The following is a 27215-nucleotide window of genomic DNA, read 5'->3' on the forward strand; positions in this document are numbered from 1 at the left end:
GATTCCAATTCTAAATCGATGCATTTTAAATACAGGAAGTCGTTTTTAACATTCTAAGTTCTATTTTTATAGTTTTTACGTCGTCTGTTCTGCTATTGATAACTTTAACAATAACGCCACTCCAAATTAACATAAATCTTCGATCCGCGTGGAGATGCTTTTGGTGGGAACTGTTGTGTTGAGCATTTGTGCTCCGGTCGGATATTGACAAGGACAGGGCTGTACTTCCTCGCGGAGGCTGCGCTACTAGTAAGTGTATTAGCAGTACACTTCCAAATCTCTTCCAAGTTAGTCCTGACGAAGGATCTCGGCCTGAAACGTCGACTGTACCTCTTCCTAGAGATGCTGCCTGGCCTGCTGCGCTCACCAGCAACTTTGATGTGTGTTGCTTGAATTTCCAGCATCTGCAGAATTCCTCGTGTTTGCGCTACTAGTAAGATGTTGTTTTTGTCGATTGTTGGTTGAGTAATATAAGAAACTTATTTCACTGAGAATAAAGCTATGCATCGAAGAGTGCACATTTCCTTCGTATAAATACTGTTTTAAAAAAAATCTCTTTAATCGCGTTCATTTGGCAGCGCTATTCTCGCACTCCTTCGGTTATATTTCTATAAACTGGGAATTCAGGGGTTTTATTGGTGATGTGTAATTCGTTATATTTGTTTTTACCGAAAATACATTGCTCTTTCTCTGAGACTGTATCAAACAATTACGCTACTTCGGCTTCCCGGTGGTCATTGTAAGCCTCAATTTTCATTCTAGATCTACAGTGACAGTGTAGACGACTGGTTTTGTTATGAAGCACTTGTGTCAGTAGACTTTTGATTCAAAGAGTACAACTCGGAGTCTTTATTGTTACCTCCTCAGGTGCAGACAAACTAGAGAGATCTGCAGCCAATAGAATTGCACAGGCTGGTAGAGAAGTTAAATTCAGAGATGAACAGGATTTCAGAATTGGAAGTGAGCCGAGAGCTCACAAGGTTATGGAGCCGAGGAATATTAAAGAAATGGAGAGGGACCAGACTAGGCAGTGTTTTGGAAAGAAATAGATAAGCATATGAGGATCAAAACTTGCAAAAGAATGGCAAGATAGAGTAAAAATTAACTTAGAAGTAGGCATGAAGGCTTCTTTGGTATGTAAAAAGGAAATGACCGACAAGGGCCCCTGAGAGACAGAAATCTATGAAAAAGTAAGGAAATGGCCAACAAATACTTGATAAGTTAGTCATCACCAAATAAATCTCAAAAAACTGATAAAAATGCAAGCGAGCCAAGAATCAAACAGGATTAACAAACTGAAGAAAATTAGTGTTAGTAAAAAGAGTATTGTAGAAGTTGGTGAAAGGTGATAAATTCCAAGGATCCTCTCTCAGGGGTTTGCATTTTCAAATAAGCAGCTGTGGAAGTAGTTTATACTCTGGTTATCCTCTTACAAAATGTTATAAATTCTGGAATGGTTCTTGCAGATTGGCAAGTAGCAAATGCAACCCTTGTATTCAAGAAAGAGATATTAGGGAACTGTAACATGTTTGCTTGACATCAGTATCAGAAAGTGCTTGAATCTGTGATGGAGGATGGAATTACAAAAAGACCAGAAAAAGAAAAGGTTCAAAGGTTCATTTTACTATCAAAGATGTGTATACAGAATACAACACTGAGATGTGTCTTCTCCAGATAGCCATAAAATACAGAAAACCATAGAGGTAATTGGAGAAAGACATCAATCGCCCCTCCCATCCGCAAGAAAAGAAAAAGAAACAAAAACTCGCAAACCTCGAACTCCTCTAACCTCCCCCTCGCGCAAAAACTGACATCAACCAAACCCCCAGCCCCTCCGAGGGAAGCGACTTGAACCAGCAATCCCTCCGAGGGCTCCCCTGGAACGAACATGGATGAGCAAAGTCGTATGATTTTACACAAGGGAAATCACGTTTGAGTAATCTACTAGAGTTCTTTTAGGATGCACGTAGTATGTAAGGAGTAACCACAAGATTATTCCCTTGGATTTTCACACAGTTTTCAATATCAGAATCAGGTTTATTATCACCGGCATGTGACTTGAAATCTGTTAATTTAGCAGCAACAGTTCAATGCGATACATAATCTAGCAGAGAGAAAAAAATAATAATGGTGAATAAAATAAAACAATAATAAACAAGTAAATCAATGACGTTTATTAAATAGATTTTTTTTAATGTGCAAAAACGGAAATACTGTTTAATAAAAGAAGAGTGAGGCGGTGTCTATTTAGGAATGGGATGGCGGAGGGGAAGACCTGAATCAGCCTCTCACGCTCAGGTTGTCAGGGTCGGGCAGTCGCCGTGAGGCGGAGCAGGTTGACAGGTTCCCGGCGCTGATTGGACGGGAGTCGGGGGGGGGCATGCCGGAAGTGACGCCATGCCGGTCGGCGAGCGCGCTCTCTCTCAGCGGGGGGGATGCTGCTTCGCGTCGTGCTGCGTGCGGCCCTCTCGCCGTTACCGAGGGGTGGACGGTGCCGAGCGCTGGTCCGCTCCGCCCTGCCGGCCGGGCGGTGGCTGCGGGGAGCCGAGCCCCGTGGCTGGCAGGTCTGGGCCGGATGTCCGGCCGCTGCCCAGATCGGCCTGCGCCTTCACTCCGCTGAGTGCTGGCGCTGCGGAGCTGCCCCCGAGCCGCCGGCTTTCTTCTGTCCGTCCTGCCGGGCGCTGCAACCCCCGGACCGGCGGCTGGACTACTTCCAGTTGCTGGGCCTGCCGCGCCGCTATCGGCTGAACACCGAGCGGCTGCAAGAATCGCACCGGCGGCTCCTGCGCGCCCTGCATCCAGACAACTTCGGGCAGAGCACCGAGGCCGAGCGCCGGTACTCGGAGGAGCAGTCGGCGCTGGTCAACGAGGCCTACGCCGCCCTGCTCCGGCCTCTGTCCCGAGGTCTCTACCTACTGCAGCTAGAGTTGCCCGACGAGCCTGTGGCGGCGGAGGACGAGGCCAACACCGACCCCGACTTCCTGAGCACCGTGTTGGAGCTCAACGAGCGGCTGGCCGAGGCTGAGACCCAGGCCGACATCCGCCGTGTGGCCGCCTCGGTGGAAGAGCGGCTGCTGGAGCTGGACGCGCAGGTGATGCGGGCTTTCGAGCAGAGTCGCCCGCGGGACGCCCGGCCGCTGCTGCAGCAGATGAAGTACTGGAACAGTATCGGAGGCAGAGTGAAGGAGCGACTGCTGCCCCGCTGAAGGCCAGGCCGTGCGCCGATGCCCGGGGTAAACTGTTGCTCCTCGTCCCAGAATCACGTTCGAGCTAAATTTCAACAGTTTATCTTTACAATGTTCAGGTTTTGATTTTCTCACTGTTTTGTATAACAAATGTACATTTTCAGTCTCTTGTCAGTCTATCAGATCAAAATCCCCCAAATCTCAGATATACCTACTCAAAGGCACATTCCACAAGTCAAAGGAGTGTGCCGTGTTTTTTTTTAAGGAGGTCTAAACTCCAGATGTGGTCTAAAGTGGCCTTTGCGTATGTGCATCTGTTAGATTACGTTGACGATTAAAAGAATGAGGAATTATAATTGAAATGTCAGCATTAATTTAACCCCACTTGTGAGTCCCAATTTGGCTTTACCTTTTGTGTCATCACACTTCATTTTTGAGACTGCCCTTTTGTGTAAGTTTCTGCCTAACTCATCCAAAAGGAAGCATTTCTTAACGAGTCATCGCAAAGTATCTAGTTTCTGAAATCTGATGCCCTTCAACTTCCTTTAAAAACTTCTCTGCTTTCATCCCTTTTTAACATAATCACACCTTTCATTGACTGAGATTTCCCAAGGCATAATGTCCCAGTGAAATTCTTTTGAATGCAGTTATTGTAGGGGTGTTATCTTTTCACATCCTTTATTCACCAGCTCCCCATAGTGACATTAGAAGCTTGTCTTTACTAAAGGTTATAAATTCTAACAAAATATCAGTGGATAATACACACTTATCAATTATATCCTAAATTTAAGGCGTATGAACACTTGAATTGCCACCACATGATTTTATAAGCAATAGTAAATAAATATATTTAAATAGCTGCAGCTAAATGTATGAAATTTTTGAATGGGATGAATGTTTACATGCATCATCTGTCAAAAATAAAGAATTACCTTTCATTCTGAGTAATTTGATCTGAATCAGGTTTATTATCACTGGCATAAGTCGTGAAATTTGTTAACGGCACCAGCAGTACAGTGCATTACATGATAATATAGAAAGGAAATCAATTACAGTAAGAATATATGTATATTAAATAGATTCTAAATAGCCCAAATCAGATGGCACCCAGGAATTTGAAATTGCTCACTCTCTACACTTCTGATCTTCTATAAAGATTGGTTCCTGTTCCCTCATCATACACTTCTTGAAGTCCACAATCAGCTCTTTTGCTTTACTGACATTGAGTGCAAGGTTGTTGCTGTGACACTACTCAACTAGCTGGTATATTCTACTCCAGTACGCCCTCTCATCTCCATCTAAGATTCTACCAACAATGGTTTTATCATCAGCAAATTTATAGATGGTATTTGAGCTAATGCCCTGAGGTGAACAGTGTTGATCATCAGTGAGGAGGAGATATTATCACCAATCGACACAGATTGTGGTCTTCCAGTTAGGAAGTCTAGGATCCAGTTACAGAGGGAGGCACAGAGGCCCAGGTGCTGTAGCTTATCGATCAGGACTATGGGAATTATGGTATTAAAACGCTGAGCTATAGTCAATGAACAGCATCCTGAGGTGGGTGTTTTTATTTTCTGGGTGATCTAAAGCCGTGTGAAGAGCCATTGAGAATGCATCTGTAGTGGACCAATTGTGATAGGCAAATTGCAGTGGGTTCAGGTCCTTGCTGAGGCAGGAATTCATTCTAGCCACAACCAACCTCTCAAAGCATTTCATCACTAGAAGGCAGTTCACACTACTCTTCTTGGCATCTGTTTGATTTCAGATTTCCACTTTACTTTCTGATTTACAGAATTTTACTCATAGTGGTGATTAAGGTTCCTTAAAGACTGCTTTGAATTTTTGAACACAAGGACGTCAGTCTATTGGAATGAAAGAGTCATGGAGTCGTAGAAAAACTAAGCACAAAAAAAGGCCTTTTGGCCAGTCTAATCCATGCTAAACTATTTAAATTGCCTAGTCCCATTGACTTGCACCCAGACTATAGCCCTCTGTACCCCTCCCATCCGTGTACCAATTCAAACCTCTCCGAAATGTTGAAATCACGTGCACCACTTGTACTGGCAGCTCATTTCACACTTTCACCATCCTTTGAATAAGTCTCCCCTCATATTCCCTTTAAACATTTCACCTTTCACCTGAACCCATGACTTCTAGTTGTAGTCTGGCCCAACATCCTTGTATACTTTCTCTGTATTCTCTCAACCTCCTTTACATCTTTTCTTCAGGTAGGTGACCAAATCTGCACACAGTACTCCAAATTAGGCCTTGCCAACATCTTATACAACTTCATAACATCCCAACTCCTATACTGTGTGATCAATGTGCCAAAAGCTTTCTTTACGACCCTATCTACTTGTGACACCACTTTCAATGAATTCCAGAACCTTTTGTTCCACCACGTTCCTCTGTGTTCTGCTGCTCACTGAGTAAGACCTACTCTGGCTGCTGCACCCAAAGTGCAACAGGTCACACTCGTCTGGATTAAATTCCAGCTGGTTAGATCCTGCTGCAAATTTGCTGTCCACTACAATCTTGGTGTAAAATTTCCCTGTATTCTTTCAATCTTATTTACATCTTTTATGTAGGTAGATGACAAAAACTGCACATAATACCTTGTCAAATGCTTTGCTGAAGTCCATGTAGGCAATTCCACTGCCCTGGTAACTTTCCTGGTAACATCTTTGAAAAAGTCTATAAGATTGCTTAGACATGACCTACCATACACAAAGCTATGCTGACTATCCCTATTCATTCCCTGCCTATCCCAAATACTCATATAGTTATATGAGTTATATGATATAGTTGGGATCACAGAGACATGGCTCCAGGGTGACCAGGGATGGGAGCTCAACGTTCAGGGATATTCAATATTCAGGAGGGATAGACACGAAGGAAGGGGAGGTGGGGTGGCGTTGCTGGTTAAAGAAGAGATTAACGCATTAGAAAGGAAGGACATAAGCCGGGAAGATGTGGAATCGATATGGGTAGAGCTGCGTAACACTAAGGGGCAGAAGACGCTGGTGGGAGTTGTGTACAGGCCACCTAACAGTAGTAGTGAGGTCGGAGATAGTATTAAACAGGAAATTAGAAATGTGTGCAATAAAGGAACAGCAGTTATAATGGGTGACTTCAATCTACATGTAGATTGGGTGAACCAAATTGGTAAAGGTGCTGAGGAAGAGGATTTCTTGGAATGTATACGGGATGGTTTTTTGAACCAACATGTCGAGGAACCAACTAGAGAGCAGGCTATTCTGGACTGGGTTTTGAGCAATGAGGAAAGGTTAATTAGCAATCTTGTCGTGAGAGGCCCCTTGGGTAAGAGTGACCATAATATGGTGGAATTCTTCATTAAGATGGAGAGTGACATAGTTAATTCAGAAACAAAGGTTCTGAACTTAAAGAGGGGTAACTTTGAAGGTATGAGACGTGAATTAGCTAAGATAGACTGGCAAATGACACTTAAAGGATTGACGGTGGATATGCAATGGCAAGCATTTAGAGGTTGCATGGATGAACTACAACAATTGTTCATCCCAGTTTGGCAAAAGAATAAATCAAGGAAGGTAGTGCACCCGTGGCTGACAAGAGAAATTAGGGATAGTATCAATTCCAAAGAAGAAGCATACAAATTAGCCAGAGAAAGTGGCTCACCTGAGGACTGGGAGAAATTCAGAGTTCAGCAGAGGAGGACAAAGGGCTTAATTAGGAAGGGGAAAAAAGATTATGAGAGAAAACTGGCAGGAAACATAAAAACGGACTGTAAAAGCTTTTATAGATATGTAAAAAGGAAAAGACTGGTAAAGACAAATGTAGGTCCCCTGCAAACAGAAACAGGTGAATTGATTATGGGGATCAAGGACATGGCAGACCAATTGAATAATTACTTTGGTTCTGTCTTCACTAAGGAGGACATAAATAATCTTCCAGAAATAGTAGGGGACAGAGGGTCCAGTGAGATGGAGGAACTGAGCGAAATACATGTTAGTAGGGAAGTGGTGTTAGGTAAATTGAAGGGATTGAAGGCAGATAAATCCCTAGGGCCAGATGGTCTGCATCCCAGGGTGCTTAAGGAAGTAGCCCAAGAAATAGTGGATGCATTAGTGATAATTTTTCAAAACTCGTTAGATTCTGGACTAGTTCCTGAGGATTGGAGGGTGGCTAATGTAACTCCACTTTTTAAAAAAGGAGGGAGAGAGAAACCGGGGAATTATAGACCGGTTAGCCTAACGTCGGTGGTGGGGAAACTGCTGGAGTCAGTTATCAAGGATGTGATAACAGCACATTTGGAAAGCGGTAAAATGATCGGACAAAGTCAGCATGGATTTGTGAAAGGAAAATCATGTCTGACGAATCTCATAGAATTTTTTGAGGATGTAACTAATACAGTGGATAGGGGAGAACCAGTGGATGTGGTATATTTGGATTTTCAGAAGGCTTTTGACAAGGTCCCACACAGGAGATTAGTGTGCAAACTTAAAGCACACGGTATTGGGGGTAAGGTATTGGTGTGGGTGGAGAGTTGGTTAGCAGACAGGAAGCAAAGAGTGGGAATAAACGGGACCTTTTCAGAATGGCAGGTGGTGACTAGTGGGGTACCGCAAGGCTCAGTGCTGGGACCCCAGTTGTTTACAATATATATTAATTATTTGGATGAGGGAATTAAATGCAGCATCTCCAAGTTTGCAAATGACACGAAGCTGGGTGGCAGTGTTAGCTGTGAGGAGGATGCTAAGAGGATGCAGGGTGACTTGGATAGGTTGGGTGAGTGGGCAAATTCATGGCAGATGCAATTTAATGTGGATAAATGTGAAGTTATCCACTTTGGTGGCAAAAATAGGAAAGCAGATTATTATCTGAATGGTGGTTAAAAGGGGAGGTGCAACGAGACCTGGGTGTCATTATACACCAGTCATTGAAAGTGGGCATGCAGGTACAGCAGGCGGTGAAAAAGGCGAATGGTATGCTGGCATTTATAGCGAGAGGATTGGAGTACAGGAGCAGGGAGGTACTACTGCAGTTGTACAAGGCGTTGGTGAGACCACACCTGGAGTATTGTGTGCAGTTTTGGTCCCCTAATCTGAGGAAAGACATCCTTGCCATAGAGGGAGTACAAAGAAGGTTCACCAGATTGATTCCTGGGATGGCAGGACTTTCATATGAAGAAAGACTGGATGAACTGGGCTTGTACTCGTTGGAATTTAGAAGATTGAGGGGGGATCTGATTGAAACGTATAAGATCCTAAAGGGATTGGACAGGCTAGATGCAGGAAGATTGTTCCCGATGTTGGGGAAGTCCAGAACGAGGGGCCACAGTTTGAGGATAGAGGGGAAGCCTTTTAGGACCGAGATTAGGAAAAACTTCTTCACACAGAGAGTGGTGAATCTGTGGAATTCTCTGCCACAGGAAACAGTTGAGGCCAGTTCATTGGCTATATTTAAGAGGGAGTTAGATATGGCCCTTGTGGCTACGGGGGTCAGGGGGTATGGAGGGAAGGCTGGGGCGGGGTTCTGAGTTGGATGATCAGCCATGATCATAATAAATGGCGGTGCAGGCTCGAAGGGTCAAATGGCCTACTCCTGCACCTATTTTCTATGTTTCTATCCGGTCTCTTAGAATAACTTCCAGTAACTTTCCCAGTACTACGTTTGTAATATCAGGCAAACTGGCTTATAATTTCCTGGCTTATTCTTAGACCATTTCCTAAACAGAGAAACATTAGCTATCCTCCAATCCTCCGATACATCACCCATCACTAAGGATGATTTAAGTATCTCTTCTAGGGCCCCTGCAATTCCTGCATTTGCATCCCACAAGGTCCAAGGGAAAACTTTGTAAGGTGTTCCCCTAGCACCAGCGCATGCCCTTTTCTCAACGTTACCATCAGGTAGGAGGTGCAGAAGCCTGAAGGCACACAAGGGATTCAGGAACAGCTTCTTCTCCTCTGCTGTCTGATACCTAAATGGGCATTGAACCAGTGAACACTACCTCACTTTTTAAATATATATAATTTCTATTTTTGCATGATTTTTAATATACTATAATTGATTTACTTATGTATTTTTTCTATTTTATGTATTGCATTGAACTGTTAAGTGAACAAATTTCACGACACATGCCGGTGATAATAAACCTGATTCTTTGGCCACTCTGATTTGCCTAAAGACAGCCAGTACTTCCTCAGTAATTGTATAGGTTCTCTACCCTCACAGTTACATAGATGCTAAAATTGTTCGGTATCAAAAGGTGAAAAAATACTGATATTGCTAAAATAACAGTTAATTCAGTGTTTACATAGCTGCAGATGACTTGTACTCCCACAATATTCACATGTGATCTAACAATACCAACCTCTTCTGTTTGTTACTTAGGATGAAGTTGATCACATTGCAAAATGGGTATCCATGGATTGATGTCCTACATTGGAGAAAATCATCAATTTTTTGATAATATAAAATTGCAAAACACTAGAATTATAATTGATGGCAATAACTTATTTCATAGACTTTACTTTGACTCTCATTTGGATCTTAATTATGGAGGAGAATATGATTCATTTACAGATATCATCTGTAAGTTCTTTGAAGCTCTGTCACTCTGTAATATTTCACCATATGTGGTCTTTGATGGTGGATGTGACTATACAGATAAAAAATTTGAAACCATCAAACAACGTGCCAGAGAAAAAATCCTAAAGGCACACTCCATTTCAAGAGGCAGAGGAGGGACTGTGTTGCCGCTACTTGGTCCAGAAGTTTTTAAACAAGTCTTAGTGCAGTTGCAAGTACCATTTGTCCAGAGCCATTCTGAAGCAGACCGCGACATTGTCGCTCTTGCTAATCAATGGAACTGCCCTGTCCTAACACTCGACAGTGACTTTTGCATCTTTGATTTGAAGGCTGGTTATTGTCCCCTCAATTATTTCAAGTGGGAAAATGTAACTAATCTTAAAGATAATTCAGAGCACTATATTTCAGCCCAGTGTTTCTCAGTTGAAAAGTTCTGCAACCATTTTAATCACATGAACAAAGCTCTTCTTCCACTCTTCGCAGTGCTGAATGGTAATGATTATATTAACCTTCCTTTCCTGGAGAACTTTTTCACCAGAATACATTCCCATGCAAGGACTTCTTCAGCAGGGAGGAAGAATGCACGAATTCAAGGGCTTTTGAACTGGCTGGCTGGGTTTTCTGAGCCAAAAGAAGCAATTGAAAACATTCTGAAGTCACTAAAGCAAAGAGACCACGAGAAAGTCCGAGAAGTCATATGTTTTCATGTGAATGAATATATTCAGTCAGATGTGGATCTTGCAACATACTTTAAGAACAAAGATATGAGGCCTCATGCTCCTACTATCTTGGCTAGCAAAGCCCCAGAATGGATGTTAGCTGCTCTATTGAAAGGAGATTTGGCTCCATTTCATAGTGACTGCTTGACCTTGAGGAGAACATTCCTGCATCCTCAGGTGGAAAATATGCGCAGGACCAGCAGTCACAGGTGTTCTTTGCCCATTCGTCAGATTATTTATGGTCTGCTGAGTACCAGTGAGACTTCTCTTGATTCAGCATCGGATCTACCTACTAAAACACCAGGAAAAGCCAGCCTTAAAGCTGAAGAACACAGCAAAGTACATCACGTGCAGGAATATGATAGACATGACCTAACTCTGAAAAAAACTAACATTCAAGCAGTGCTGAAGAGATTCAAATTAAATGAAACACATTCGTTGCAAAGACTACCAGAAGTAAGATTTTTTTTTAATGATTTAAGAAGTTCAAGTATTTCTAGAAATTGGATGCCACAGAACTGAAATTCATTTAGCTTTGTATAAATTTCACTTGGTATATATTGGTCAAATCGCATTAATCATGAATCATCTAGGCACTTTGTGCTGCTGCACACTGTTGTAACTGCAAGTACATTTGAGAATGTGGGGGGAGTTACCTACTTCAGCCATTTCTCTTTACGATGAGGATATTTCCACAGTGCTATTGGGTGGGGTGTTCCAGGGTTTAGACCTAGTAAACAAAAAGCGGCGATATATTTTCAAGCTGGGATGGTGCATTACTTGGGAAGATGAAGGTAGTACTGTTCAAATGTGCCGGTTGCCTTTGCCCCAGCCATGGAGATTACAGGTTTGGGATGTGCTATTCGAATAGCTTGGGTAATTCACAGCAACCACATTGCGTGGGTATTTAAGGGAATTAATATTTAGAGCTATGGAGAAGGTGTCAGACAAATAGAAAGTATTCCATCACGATTCTGATTTGCACTATAGATGTTGGAAGTGTTTTGTGTCAGGACCCAAGTCACTCACTGTATGATACTTCACCTCTGATCTATTCTTACAGCCATTTCATGTATCTGTGTCGGGCAGATGTATATACCAATGAGAACATTGGAAAGAAAGATCATCTTAACAGTCTTGTGGAGATGGTTCCAATTTCACGCAGAGGATACTGTCCTTTGTGTGATGCAGTACAACAATCATGCTAACTGTGGATCATCAGTAGTAGTTGATTATCATTAATTATCATGAATTAATCTCCTCTTTCCCATTACTGTCAGACCAAGAAATCAACTCTGGTTCAATTAGAAGTGCAGAAGGGTATGCCAGTAGCAACATAGAGTATATCTAATGAATAAAGATATGGTAAACCAGTAAAACTGCAGTAACTAGAACTAAGTGATTGAGAACATATCTGCAATCCTGGTTGTGAATAGTATGAACAATTAAACCGTTTCTGGGAGGAAGAAGCTCAAAAAATATTCTCATGCTCAACATGTAGGTCCAAGTATGAGTGCTAAAGAAAATACTTTAACATTTGCAGTCATGTTCAGTTAGATACCAAATAGGGGCTTCTTTCAGACACCCATCACATTAAAGAAGCCAGTCTCCAACCTACTTAGTTCACTCCACACAATAACTATTACAGGAAAGCTAATGGACCAAGTAAAATCCCAAATTAGTACTGAAGTCCTCAATGCCAGCGTTAGCTGTGCATCCAGCCAAGATGTTCCAGTACAGTTGCAACATTGGCACCCACCCAGCAATGTCAAAAATTGCCCAGCTTTATCTCATTTCCAGAAGGGAGAGATGCCCCCTTCTCATTGCTACCATCAATGGGGAGGTACAGGAGCTTGAAGAGCACACTCAATTGCTCAATATTTCAGGACCAGCTTTATTTTTATATATATATATTTTTATACATATACACACACACGATTTTATATATATACCTATACTGTTTATGTTAGTGTATTACAATGTACTCCTGCCATAAAACAACAGATTTCACAACATATACCAATGATATAAATACCTGATTCTGTTTAATTATTGCTTAGTCAATCCACTTGCAATCAGCAAAGTGCATCAAACTTTCTTCAACAATGCTCTCAAACTTGGATCAAAGAAAAGAATTCCAAAAGTGAGGTGAAAGTAACTGGCCGTAACACCAAGGTGAGCTCAAAACTGGTCAATGGCTAGAGTCAAAACGTACCTTGCACAAGGAAGCTATCATCATAAGACTCATGTCTACTCCACTATTTAATAAAGTAATGTTTGATCTGACTCCACATTCCTAATCTATTATAGCAGAAATACAGTTGGGAGCTGGCTTCTGGTTCAAAGTGGAGTGATGGAAGTGCTTCCTTTTTAACTTTAACTGGTTTAACTTTTTTAAGAATATGTGGAATTTTTACTAATTTTCATCAAGAGTTGTTGATGTAATAGTTATAGTTTGCAGCTTTCAATCTAAAGACTATCAGAGACCATAAGAATTAGGAACAGATTGAGGCTATTTGACCCATTGAGTCTGCTCTGCTATTCTATTATGACTGATCTATTCCTCCGAACTCCATTCTCTGCCTTCTCTCTTTGATGCCCTGGTTAATCAATAACCCATCAACCTTTACTTTAAATATCCAAATGAAGTGGGGACTTCTTGCACTTCTTACACTTATGTGACACAAGGCTGTTTTCATCTGAAATTCCTTATGAGAAATGTTAGATTTCTGCTTTAATGTTACTGTATGTTCGTTCCCAAGCTCGGCTTTTACTAGGACGTCATTCTCTTCATTATAAATCCAAATTGAGTTATGAGATTGGTTTCTTATTTGATATTAATTGCACACATCTTTTTGCAGATTTCTATCCTGGATAGAACCTGTTTTCTTTTAGAGACTCTGGAAGTGAAAACTGACGTGCAGGCTCTGCCAGCCAGCCTGCACTTGACAGTTTATATTACCTGCTACTGGGTAGTTCACGCCGAACCGAAAGTAACACTGCATCATCTTCAGGCTCTCCTGCTTTCTATTGTAACTGGGGAATTACATAAACTAATATGCAAAACAGGTAATAAGATATCACAAAAATAATTAAGTTCTTTTTGTTGAATGTTAGAAACCAGAGTGGCATAGTGTATTTGTTAGTGTATGCTCTCGAACTGCAATAATTTATCTGTAAAATTTCACTCTACTTTCATTATCTTATTTCCATCTGGCATAGTTTGCATGTTGTTGTTTGATTGTTTGTGGTTTTTCTATTGCTATATTTATGCTCTATTCTTGGTTGGTGCAGCAGTAATGAAACCCAATTTCCCTCGGGATCAATAAAGTATATCTATCTATTATCTGTCAGCCAGCTTAAAGGAGGTTATACACACAAAATGCTGGAGGAACTCAGCAGGCCAGGCAGCATCTATGGAAAAAAGTACAGTCGATGTTTTGGGCCGAGACCCTTTAGCAGGTTATGTTGGCTAGTGTTGTTGCTGGAATATTTTTGATGCTGAAGAGTCATAGTTAGATCAGAATGGATTGTCATTTTCAGAATTCCCTGTTACTGGTATATTGCAGGTTGCATTTGTGTATTCCTATGCTAATGTAGCTTAGTGCATATTAAGAGTCCTTAACAATACAAGGTATTCTTGATTTGTTGATGTAACCTTTTTGGATCAGTAATAGAGATTCTTTCTATTTGCTCACATTCTTGGTTTAACCATTTAATGAGTTTAATGAGTCATATCACCAAGATACTTCTAAAAATTTTGATGACAAGAGCTAAAAGTAAGATACAAGCTGAAATAGGTAAAGAACAATGTAGTTTTATGACAGACAAAGGTACAAGAAACGCAATATTGATGTTAAGGATACTATCAGAACGAGCTATTCAAGTGCAAAAAGATTTGTTTGTTTTAAAAAGCATTTAATAAAGTGAAGCACAATAAGTTATTTGAAATATTGCAGGAAACTCTAGATCTAGATTCGAAAGACTTCCGCCTAATCAGAAATCTGTACTGGGAACAAACTATAGATGGAGAAGTGAGTCAATTTACGAAAATCAAGAGAGGTGTTAAGACAAGGGTGTGTTTTCTCCCCTGATTTATTTAATGTGTACGATGATACAATATTACAAAAAATAAGAGGCATCTTGGGAATCAAAGTTGGCGGTGAAAACATCAATAATTTCAGATATGCAGATGACACTGTTAATTGCAAGTATGGAGGAAGAACTACAAAACTTAATTGATATAGTTGTTGAAGAAAGTGCAAAAATGGGTCTATCTATCCATTGCAAAAATACAATGTATGGTGATATCCAAGAAGAAGGAGAATCCTATCTGCAGGCTGAGAATAAACGGGGAAGACATAAAACAAGTACAGAACTTTTGCTACTTAGGAAACTGGGTGATATCAGATGGCAGGTGCGACATGGACATCAAAATAATAATAGGGATGGTGAAAGACACCTTTACGAGAATGAAGAGTATACTGGCCAATACTAAACTAGGCATGACAACCCGCCTCAGAGTACTGAAATGTTACGTTTATCCAGTTATGTTATATGTCTCAGAATGTTGGACAATATCTAGTAACATGAGGAAACGAACTGAAGCAGTAGAGATGTGGTTTTTGAGGAGGATGCAAAGAATATCATGGACGAAACGAATATCTAACGAGGATGTCATGAACAGAGCAAACACAAAAAGAGAAATAATGTATGAGATCATGAAAAGGCAACGTAACTTCATTGGACATGTGATTAGGAAAGAGGAGTTAGAATGCACGGTAATTATGGGAAAGGTTGAAGGGAAGAAAGCAAGAGGAAGACAAAGACAAATGATGATGGAGACAGCAGCCAGAGAACTGGAAATGAATACCAATGAATTGATCCACTTGACCCAAAACGGGAGTGTGTGGGCCATGGCAGTCAAAGCTCAAACTGGGCACGGCACCTGATGATGATGAACAATACAGGATATGGTCAATTAGGCCATTGGAAAAGTGGGTCGAGAATTAAAATGGCAGGACGTTCACAGTTGCTTCTGCAGACGGAATCCAAGTATTATACAAAGTTTCTGCAATGCGTTTAAAATAATTTCCTCTATTGTGAACGTTTGGAATTCTCTACCGTGGAGGGTAGATCACTGAACATATTTAGTTCTGAGGGAGGGTCATGGATCAGGCAGAATGTGAAGCTCAGGCCGAGTTTCATTAGTAAATGACTCTGCAAGGTCAAGGAGTCCTCTAGCCTTCCTCTGCTCCAAATTACATTTTTCAATAGTTCTTTAGATCAAATTAAGGGAGCATGTTTAACTATGTTTTTCTTTAAACCTGTCCAGGTAACAATAAGTTGATGGAGAAAGACATTGGAATGGTATATGATAGGCTTTCCCAGCTGAGACAAAGAGGGCAGAAGATGGGAAATCTGGACATAGATGTAGCTCATGTCTTCTGTCAGTGGCAGAGTTGTCTTCTAATGGGAATCTATTTAAATCAACTCTTGTGTTGTCCTTTTCCAACACCAGATATTACACGGTAAGAAAATACAAATATGTATTATAGCTAGATTATCACAAAATTACTGTATAAGGAGGGAATGAACTAAATGTCATTATGCTTTCTGGCTTCTGGCTCTCCCAGCATGCAGTGATTGGAATAAGTCTGTATGAGATTTAATAAATTGGTCACCAAAGTGTGGGTGAAGGAAATTTGGGAATGTACAATAAGTGAAATTGGAGGATTATAGTATTGGTTGCTACTAATAGATGTCAACAGCTTGAGCAAGTTTACCAATTTTCAAACAGCCTGAGAGCCTGCAATGAAGTATATAATCGTAGATAAGCACTGGGTAATATTTGAATAATTATTATCAAATATAATTCACAAACAAACAAACACATTTGATTCTGATTCCCTTTTATGTCAAGCCAGAAGGTGGTCCATCTGTAGCTAACAATGAAAGCAATCGTTCAACTCAAAGGTTTATTTTACTTCAGGGACAGTACATCTCTAAGGATTAGAAAACTCAGAATTCAGCAAAAGTGACATGGCAAGGATTAATATAAGGGAACAAAACAGACTGCAAGGAATAGAACAGGGAAAAGCGCAAAGATCAGCAGGTACTAATAAGTATCACTTGCACACAAAGACAGGAGAGATTAAATTATGGTATAAGGAATTTTCTTTGAGGTCAGGGAAAAAGCATTTGGTTTCCTCAAACATGCAAAAGGCCCTTGCTAAGATCCACAAGAACTCTTGTGGATTGATAATAGGTTATGATAGAAAAAAGTTAGTGAAAATGATAAAATTTGGAAGGCTATAGAAAATTAAACATGCCACACTTAAAAGACAAAACAAAACCTAGGGAAAGTGGAGGACTGCAGTTCGAGAATGAGAAGGTTTAAAAAAAAATTAGCCGTTGTGAATGTGATGAATTTGGACCTCGAAGTGCTTTTGATAAGATACTACACAAGTGAAGCATGTGGGGTTGGGGGTTAATATAACAACTGATTTGAGGATTGGGTAATGTTCTGAAACTGGCCTTTTTTGGGTTGGGAGGGCTTTACCAGTGAGGTGCTGGGGCCCAACCTGATCAGATTCCCTTCAACTCATTAATCTAGAATAAGTTTTCAAGGTTATCGATAAGGCAAAGCTGGGTGGCAGTACGAGTTGAGAAAAATGCAGCAGAAATTCAAGGAGATAGAGAAGATGAATGGGAAGAAAATTTTAAGTGGAATAGTGAATATGAAAACATCACTTAAGAGAAAAAGTTAAAAAGCTAAGCAATTTTTTAAATGACTGGAGATAGGGAAGTAATGGTATACAGAAGGATCAAGTTGTCCCTCCATATAAATCATTGAAAATTAACAAAGATATAGCAAGCAGTTAGGAATGTAAACAGTATGTAATCCTTTATTGCAGGAAGGTTATATTTCTGTCAGGAGTGCATCCACTGTTCCTTCTAATCTGCGTGGTGCGCAGCCGAGCAGTAACTGAAATGCTGCCGTGCTTATAGGCTCAGTTGCACGCAGCTGAAATTTTCTTTTATATGTTAATATAATTTTGAAATTATACTAATGTAATTTTGAAATCTGTCAATATAGTTGTGAAATACCCTGTAATTGGTAATGAATATAAACCACAAATTGTCTAAATAATAAACGTACCACAACCTTTACTCTAAACATTTTAAAGCTTCAATATATTTTCATTATCAATGTTTCAAGTTAAAACACTGTTACAAATTGTAACAATAAACACAGAATGGAAGTTAGTAGCTCATTGTAATAAACTGCAGGTCCCCTGAACTCCAACATCATCTAGTCAAACATTTTACTTTTGCCATTGTGCCTGTCAGTTGTTTTGACTGCCTGACATCGTTTACTTGTGTTTGTGTTTGTTATGGAAATATATATTTTCTGACTTTTGGGGTAAGTAATCTCTCAAAAATATCAATCTGATAATAATATTTTAATTAAAAAATTGTTAGAACAAGGTAAAAATTGTCTTTCTTAAAATTGTATGACTGGCTATTTTATTACAATTATATATTTTTGACTTGTTAATTTTTTAAAATAATAATGGCAAAGAGCATTAATTAGTTTAACAATTCAATCACCAGCTTGAAGATTATGACCAATCCACAATATCGAGTAGCTGTAAGTGTCCTTAACAAATTTCTAGAAGATTTGGCTTCTCTTTGGAAATTCCTTCAGAAGAGCTGTTTGAGTAAAATTGAAGCACTACAGTATGCAAAAGCAAAAATTACCAAGTTGTAGTCCCAGTATCTTGGCAATACAGTTTGTTGGAGTGACAAAGTGAAAAATTTGCTTGCATCTATAACTTCTAATGTTGATACTGTGCCTATTATTCATTTCATTCAACATGTGTGTAATCACCTAGATGATAGGGTTCATGAGATGAAGCAAGCTTTTGACCCTGTTGCTATTGCAAACTCAACCACTTTTGAATTTGGAAAAAAGAATGTTGTACGATTAGCAAAAAATGTCAGCTACAATTACAAACTACAATGAAAGCATTGCCTCAAACATCTCACAGAAATACTGTGATATTAAATTTGTTATTTATGAGAAAGTAAAGACAGATTCAATTAAAATGTTCACTGATATAAGAGCAGAATTTGGCCCATTGAGTCTGCTCTGCCATTTCTCTCTCAGCCCAATTCTAATGTCTTCTCCACGTATCCCTTCATGCCCTATCAACCTCTCTTAAATATACCCAATGCCTCCACAGCTGTGAATTCCACAGATTTACCACTCTCTGGCTGAAGAAGTTCCTCCTCATCTTCTTTTTAAATGGATGTCCTTCTTTTCTGAGACTGCATCCTCTAGTCCTAGACTCTCCCACTGCAGGAAAGATCCTCTTCACATCCACTCTATTGAGGCCTTTCAACATTTGATAGGTTTCAATGAGATCTCCCCTCATCCTTCTGAATTCCAGTGAGTACAGGCCTGGAGCCATCAAATGTTCTTCATGTGATAAGCCTTACAATCCTAGAAACATTTTTGTGAACCTCCTTTGAACCCTCTCCAATGTCAGCACATCCTTTCTTTGATAAGGGCCCAAAACTGCTCTCAGTACTCCAAGTGAGGCCTCACCAGTGCCTTATAAAGCCTCAAGATTACATTCTTTAATATCCTAGTCCTCTCAAAATTAATGCTAACATTGCATTTGCCTTCCTCACCTCCTGCAAAATAACCTTTAGGGAATTCTGCACTTCCCTTGGCACCTCATATTTTTGAATGTTCTCCATCTTCAGAAAATAGTGTACACTTTTATTTCTTCTACTAAAGTGCATGACCATACACTTTCCAACACTGCATTCCATCTGCCACTTCTTTGCCCATTGTATAATTCCTTCTGTAGTCTGTCTGCTTTCTCAACACTACCCGTCCCTCCATCTATCTTTGTACCATCTGCAGACTCAGTCTCAAAACCATCAATTCCATCACCCAAATCATTGACATATAATGTAAAAAGAAGTGGTTCGAACACAGACCCTCTGGAACACCCACTAGTCACTGGCAGCCAACCTGAAAAGGCTCCCTTTATTCCCACTCTTTGCCTCCTGTCAATCAACTTATGCTCTATCCATGCTAGTATCTTTCCTATTCAACTACATGCTTAGAAACAAAGAACTTGAAGAACTGTCAATTGTTGCTGACATTTCATGCTTCTAGTGCTGACTGTGATTGTGAATTCAGTCTTATGGATTGAATCAAATGTAAATCCAGAAACAGACTAGAAGTGGAACATTTGGATGATCTAATGAGGATACATCTTTCATATGGATGAGGAATTAATCTGGATAGTGTTTATAGACAATGCATTTGTAACAAAAACAGATGAGGAAAAGTTTACAAAATGTGAAAGATTTTCTTTGTTGTACTGTATTTCATTACATCCCTCAATAGTAGATCAAAAGTAAGTGATTTTTCAATTTTCATTCTAAATATTAATAATATGTATATTACAAATGAAAAAACATTTAAAGTGCCGTGCAGTTTCAAGCCATGTTAACATTTCTTGCTCTGAGGAATGGTTGGTGTGTGCAGCTGTAAAAAAAAAATCAGAGGGAACATTGAGTGCAACAGAACTTCACAACATTTTTGATTCCTGGAATGATGGGTTATCCTTCAAGGAGAAAATATGCAGCATGAACTAAAACTCCCAACTTTATTAGAATCAGATTCAGATGTATTATCACTTTATTAAATTGGATTCAATTTGTTGTTTTGCAGCAGCAAATAGAATAATTTCATTAAAAACCAAAATTCTTGCTGGAATAGAGGCAGGGATATGGTTCTCGGATCTGGAATGTATAGAACCAGGGATCATTCTCAAAGTAAGTGGTCACCATGCAAGAAGGAGATGAAGAATTCACTTCAAAGTGTACTGTATTCATGATAGACTAGTCCAAAGAGGACTCTGGAGGCTCAGTCACTGAACACCTTATAATATTGATATACTTTTGGATATCAAGGGAATGAAGGGATATGTATCCAGTTAAAAGATCAACCATAATCTTTTTGAATGACATTTTTTTTGTTCTAACTAATTTCATTTCTTGAATACTACTTTAAGAAACCCTCTAATGTATGTCCTGTTTCTCTTCTGGAAAGACTCTATAGTGGGACTTTAATTCATTGTTTCTATGAAGAGCTGAAGTCAATGTCTGCCGCAGAGGATCTACTGGAAGGTTGCCTGGTTGCGGGTGAAATTTACTCCAAACTCCTACACGCAGTGACTGCCACAGTACCAGCAGACTTTTTTAAGACGGGGAAAAAATCCAAAACTCACAGAAAACTGAAGAAAACAAACTAATTTAATTGTATCATCAACAAAGATCACCAAGGACTCCCTTGCAATGTAAATAATGGATGTCCAGCCTTGTCAAATAAGAATAGTGCCTAAAATTTGTTGATGCTGAACTGTTTTTGCTTAACGGCACCATCTTTGTATTGGAGGGTTCAAAGAAAGATCTGTAGTAATTTACCATTTCCAATACATTGAACATAGTTTTATAATTGATTATCTATGCAGTTTTTGAATGGAAACATTTGTAAATTTCACTATCATTCATAATATTAGGTTGTTCTTCTGTTAACGCATGTACAGCAAATGTTAAAAGCAGTACATTGTTGATACTGTAACATAGGTTTCTACATAAATATTAAAAATCCAAACTACACTCTACATTAAACAATATGTAGAACTACCCTTTTGGAAATTAATATTTATATACAGTAACTTTAAAATTTGAAATGGTGAACTAGGCAAAAAAGAACACCATAACTGCTACCAATTCAAGTTCACTTCATAAAATGACCTTTTATAGCTTCTCCCCACCTAAGCAACCCTCAGGTTTTTGAATAAATCTTCACATTTCTTACAGCACTACAGACTAGTAAACCATTAAGTCCATGTCAGTATTCAGAGTAACCTTGTTCGCCCCACATTACGTATCTCATGCTCTGATTTTCTTACCACCTATTGACATTAATGTCAGGCTGCTGGCTGCGATTTTGGTGGTTTAATCCCTTAAGTAATTAATTATTTTGTAAATTGCTATGCATTAATAAGGTCTCAATCCAAGACATGAGGGAGAGTGTTAAAGAACTGAAGGTCCATCTGGGGTTAGCAAAAAAAAACTGGTTTATCAGAGCCCTACCACCCTTTTACTACTGTGCTCATTTGGGATCTAGCAGTGTATTTCATAACCAAAGAGATGCTCTATTTCACAAATGGAAGAATTTCAACAACTGTTAATATGCCTTCCAACTGTCAGAATGAAGAACCACTGTGACCTGGTACAAATAAATGGAAGGTTTAATGATGTAGAAAACATCTTGGTCAGGAAGACATAAAGGTTTCATATGATAATACCTTGCAGCACAGAAGGCCATTCAGGGAATGCCTCAGATAAAAATTATTAAAAGTCATAACCAAAATGTGGTAGGTATCCATTTCCACATCAAAGTAAGGGCATATCAGACTTGTGTAGAGTTTAATGTAGCTTCACAGGAATGATACCAAAGCTATAGAGCTTATATTCCAAATGTAGAAGATCAAAGGCTGACCTAATTGTCAGGTGAATTTGACAGGAAAAAGATTCTCAATAAATTTCTTGAACAATTACAGTAAGTCTCACTCTGTACAAAATTGAATTATTACATTTTTTTTATTTATGGCAAATCCAATTCAAATAATTTTCCAAGACCAATAAACTTGTTTCTTCAAAATCGTAAATTCTCCCAAGATCAATACAAATACATTTGTGCAATCATCAAGGCATCCTCATTGCTCTCCACATTATGGAACTTCAACCCTGCCTCTTTGCCCCTGAAACCTGCATCCATATCTTTACTTACTCTAAATGGCCATTCTTCCATCGCATTCCAATTTACAAAAAAATTACAGAGTAAAAGTCTGCATGTACAAAAATTCTGAAATAAAAAGTAGAAGCTGATGGGCAAGCTGCATCTACAGAGAGAAAAAAGACATCAGAAATTAACTTCTCTAAATCTGATGCATTTACAAGATACTGTAGTTAAAAATACAAATTTGAGGTAATCTAAAATTATTTTGCTTATGCTCAGGGTTTCTTCCAAAGAGTACTGTGCCAGGTGATCTACAATATATTTACTTCTGGTCTAACATTGCCTCAGTTTAAACACGATTTTTTTAAACCTTTCCATGTATTTCTCCCCGTCACTTCTTATCTTTGAGTGGCTCTAGTCCTATAATCCACTATTAAACATGCCTCCCTCTAATTGTCATCTCACCAACATGACCCAAATTCCACTTCTCCCTCCCTTCAAATTATTCTCAGAACCTGATTGACTACTTTGTGTAATTTTGCTTGATATTATTTCTGAGCATTGTGATTTCTCATTCCTTTAAATGTTATTATTTTGTTACTCTACTATATATCACCCCAAAAGTAAAATGATAAAGTCAAATTTGAGGAGACATATCAGAATGGGAAGTGGAAAACACCATCCCCTTCTCTCAATTCCTCTGTCTCATCTGCTCTCAGGATGAGGCTTTTCATTCTAGAACGAAGATGTCCTTTTTCAAAGAAAGGGGCTTCCCTTCCTCCATCTACGCTTTCCTGAACTGCATCTCTTCAATTTCACGCACATCTGTTCTTACCCCCATCCTCCCACCACGCTATCAGGGGTAGGGTTCCTCTTGTCCTGACCTACCACTCCACCGGCCTCTGCGTCCAGCACATAATTCTCCGAAACTTCTGTCACCTCCAACTGGATCCCACCACCAAACACATCTTTCACTTTCCCCTGTGCCCGCACCCCCCCCCACCACTTACTGCTTTCTGCAGGGGTTGCTCCCTACGTGACTCCCTTGTCCATTTGTCCCTTCCCACAGATATCCCTCCTGGCACTTATACTTGCAAGTGGAACAAGTGCTACAACTGTCCCTACACCTCCTCCCTCACTACCATTCAGGGCCCTAAATAGTCCTTCCAGACGAGGCAACACTTCACCTGGGAGTCTGTTGGTTTATATACTGTGTTCGGGGCTCCTGGTATGGCCTCTTTTATATCAGTGAGACCCAACATAGATTAGGAGACCGCTTTGCCAAGCATCTACGCTCCGTCCACAAGAACAAGTGGCCACCCATTTTAATTCCACATCCCATTCCCATATGGCCACCTCTACTGTCCGGATAAGGCCACACTTACCTTATATTCCATTTGGGTAGCCTCCAACCTGATGGCATGAACATCGATTTCTCAAACTTTCAGTAATGCCTCTACCCATCCCTTCACCATTTCCCATCCCCTTATCCCTCCCTTCATGTTATCTCCTTACCCACCCATCACCTCCCTTTAGTGCTCCATCCTCCTCCTTTCTTCCATGGCCTTCTGTCTCTTTCACCAATCAACTTACTAACTCTTTGCTTTATTCATCCCCCTTCGTTTCACCTATCCCCTGGCTTTCTCTCTCCCTTCCCCCCAACTTTCAAATCTACACCTCAACTTTTCTTTCCCCCAGTCCTGCTGAAGGGTTTCGGCTGGAAACGTCGACTGTACTTTTTTTCTGTAGATGCTGCCTGGCTTGCTGAGTTCCTCCAGCATTTTGTGTGTGTTGATAGAGTAAAAGTAGTTCAATAATAATTAGTATGCTATTAATAAACCTTTTCGAAGGATAATAGTCCTTCATGTATCACCATCAAGAGAATCCTTTAAACACAGAGCCAAAATTAGAATCCTCTCCACCCCTTTACTTCCCCACCCAAATGTTAATTTTCTAGGTGTGGACTATACTGGAAATGCCGGTATTTATTGTCCGTTCCTCAATGTTCACTGGTGAGCCATCTTTTGGAACTGTTGCAATCCCAGGGTGTGATGGGATTCAGACTCAGCAATAATTAAAGAATAGCAAGACAGCATGCTGTGTGACAGAAACATGATTGGTAGTGTTCCAATATATTCACTTCTCCTGCCCTTGGTGGCTTAAATTAAAGATTTGGGAAGTGCTGTTGGAGTAGCCCATGTGAGCAACTGCAGTGTATTTTGTTAACTGTAAAAAAAATGGTAAATGTACCACTAGTAGAGGGTTGCTAATTAAAGCAAGTTACTTTCTTCTGGTGTTACTGGGGTTCTTGTATGTAAGAGCCTCTCCTCTTACATCAATCTCAATTGTGCCATGTAGATTTATTGATTTATTTAGAATATAGCACAGTATCTTCTGATGCAATGAGCCCACACCATCCATTTGCACCTGTAACCAATTAACCTACTAACCCATACGTCTTTGGAATGTGGGAGGAAATTGGTGCATCTGGAGGAAATTCACACGATCACAGGGACAACGTACAAACTCCTTACGGACAGCTGTGGAATTGAACCTGGGTCACTGGCACTGCAATAGTATTACACTACCATCGTGGTAAAGCTTTTGGATGTCACAGTTACACCATAATATAGCCAGCATCTGAACTGCCCTGGTACTTGGAACACAGACCAATAGAGCACAGGTACGTGCCCTTCGTCCTACAATGTTGTGCTGAACCAATTCAATTAGTAATTAAATGACCAACTAAACTAGTCTCTTTTGCCTACACAATGCCCATAGCCAGAGTATTTACCTGCTAGTCCAACTGAGGTTCTGATTGCTGGTAACATCCTGGACATTGATAGTTGGGTACTTGGCCATGATGATGCCATTGAATATCACGGGTAGATGTTTAGTCTGTCTTGTTGGAGATGGGAATAGCGAGTTACTTCTCACTCCTTGGCTGAATGTTGTCTAGGTCTTGATGGAAGGAGACAGACTGTATTTACTGAATAGAATTCAATAGTATTCAATCAGCAAATAACCCACTTCCTAGCCTATGATGAAACGGCTAGACAGATCAGCCTTTGGACTCTGCCCTGATAACTAGGGAGCAGCTTGACTGCCCTCCAGTATTCTCAACCACTTTCCTCTACACAAGATATGTCTCTATTCCTAGGAGTTGTTTCCTCTTGACACCTATTTGCTGCCATACTGTACAGTTGCTCTCACCTTACCATGGTCAAGTTATTTGGTCTGTTTTGACTAAGACTACGATGAGGTTTGGTGTTATATCTGACAGTCAAAATCCAAAGTGAGCATCATTGAGCAGATTAATGGTGATGCAATGCTGCTTGACAGTGCGGTGACGAATGTATGGTAATTGGAAGATTTATGCACCCTCTTCTTTCCATTCACTTTGTCATAAGTATGCCAGTTTTGTGACTGTACTGGAATGGTTTGGCTGGAGATACAGCTAGTTCATGGGCCCTCAGATTTGTTGAAAGCCACAGAAGGGTTGTTGGTCCTATATCCTGTACATTCAGTGGTTTCTTTATAACATGACTGAATTGGCTGAAGATTGCCTTCTGTGATGGTGAGGATTTCAGGAGATTTTACTTAACCTTGTGACATGGTGTCATGACAATAACCTTTCCCTCGATGTCAACAAAACGAAAGAACTGAGCATTAATTTCAGGAAGAGGAGCGGTGTACTTACATCAGTAACGCTGAGGTCGAGGGGTTTGAGTGCTTCAAGTCCTTGTCCATTCATGCTGACACCACAGCAAAAAAGCTGACTATTTTCTCAGGAGACTAAACAAATTTGGCATGTCTCTGACCCTCACTAATTTTTAGTTGATGTACCATCAAAAGCATCCTATCCAGATGCATCAGTTTGGTATGGCAACTGCCCTGCACATGACAGCAAGAAAACGGTGTGGTTTCCGCTTGGCACATCACGGAAGCTAGCCTGCCCTCATGGACTCTGCTCTGTCTACACTTCTCGCCGCCTCAGTTAAGCAGCCAGTATAATCAAAGACCCCACCCACCCCAGAGATTCTCTCTTCTTCCCCCTCACATCAAGCAAAAGATACAAACACCTGAAAACATGTACCACCAGGCAAAGCACAGGTTCTATTCTGCTATTGGAAGACTATTGAATGGTTCCTTACTACAATAGCATGGACTCTTAACCTCATAATTTAAGTTGTTATGAACTTGCACCTTATTGTCTACCTGAACTGCACTTTATCCTTACTGTAACACTTTATTCCGCAGTACATTATTTTACCTTGTACTAACCTCAATGCAATATTGTAATGAATTGATTCACATTCTATCCTATGCAAAAAACTTGGACTGTCTAATGCATCTATGCCTCTCATAATTTTATATACTAATAGGTCTCCCCTCACCCTCTGATGCTCCAGCGAAAACAATCCAACTTTGTCCTACCTTTGCTTCAATGCAGGTAACAGCCTCTTTTGCACCCTTGCTGTAATGCAGCACCTGCACACAACGCTCCAAATCCCCAGCTCCCCCACCCCCTTTTTATATCGACATCCTACGGATATGCTATACACCTTTACCACCCTATCTGCTGGTGTTGCCACTTTCAGGGTGTTACGGATTGGCACCCCCAGATCCTTCTGTACGTCAATACTCCTAAGGATACTGCTATTTATTGTATTCTTACCTCTTAAATTTGATCTCCCAAAGTCCAATGCCTTGCACTTGTCTCGATTAAACTCCATCTGTCATTTCTCTGTCCACGTTTCCAACTGGTCTCCATCCTGCCGAAGCCTTTGACAATTTTCCTCACTATCCACAACTCTAAGTCTTGTGTTGTCTGCAAGCTTACTAATCGACCCACCTACGTTTTTGTCCAAATCATTTATATGCACCACGTTAGAGTAA

General features: G+C 40.2%; 2 protein-coding genes across 3 annotated transcripts; both read left to right on the plus strand.

Moving 5' to 3' along the window:
• Nucleotides 1–321: 321 nt before the first annotated feature.
• aste1b (asteroid homolog 1b) lies at nt 322–26373 on the plus strand. Of its 2 annotated transcripts, none has more exons than XM_072283327.1 (5): nt 322–433; nt 9564–10936; nt 13342–13549; nt 15816–16011; nt 20619–26373. In XM_072283327.1, the coding sequence occupies exons 2-5, from the start codon at nt 9587–9589 to the stop codon at nt 20818–20820; spliced, it is 1956 nt and encodes a 651-aa protein (XP_072139428.1). In that variant the 5' UTR covers nt 322–433; nt 9564–9586; the 3' UTR covers nt 20821–26373. The 2 variants fall into 2 exon arrangements, with proteins under 2 accessions (XP_072139428.1, XP_072139427.1); XM_072283326.1 differs by lacking the exon at nt 322–433 and adding an exon at nt 3202–3304.
• Nucleotides 2405–3206, plus strand: hscb (HscB mitochondrial iron-sulfur cluster cochaperone). Its single transcript, XM_072283328.1, has one exon. The coding sequence runs from the start codon at nt 2436–2438 to the stop codon at nt 3204–3206; it is 771 nt and encodes a 256-aa protein (XP_072139429.1). The 5' UTR covers nt 2405–2435.
• Nucleotides 26374–27215: the final 842 nt, after the last annotated feature.

This window comes from Mobula birostris, chromosome 19 (assembly GCF_030028105.1).
Source record: "Mobula birostris isolate sMobBir1 chromosome 19, sMobBir1.hap1, whole genome shotgun sequence".
NCBI lineage: Eukaryota > Metazoa > Chordata > Chondrichthyes > Myliobatiformes > Myliobatidae > Mobula > Mobula birostris.

Bases quoted from the DNA above. Each gene is read 5' to 3' on its own strand.
- hscb (XM_072283328.1), top strand. From the start codon at position 2,436: ATGCTGCTTCGCGTCGTGCTGCGTGCGGCCCTCTCGCCGTTACCGAGG.
- aste1b (XM_072283327.1), top strand. From the start codon at position 9,587: ATGGGTATCCATGGATTGATGTCCTACATTGGAGAAAATCATCAATTT. The intron at 10,937-13,341 runs GTAAGATTTTTT...ATCTTTTTGCAG, and splicing joins CGTTGCAAAGACTACCAGAA to ATTTCTATCCTGGATAGAAC. The intron at 13,550-15,815 runs GTAATAAGATAT...AAACCTGTCCAG, and splicing joins TAAACTAATATGCAAAACAG to GTAACAATAAGTTGATGGAG.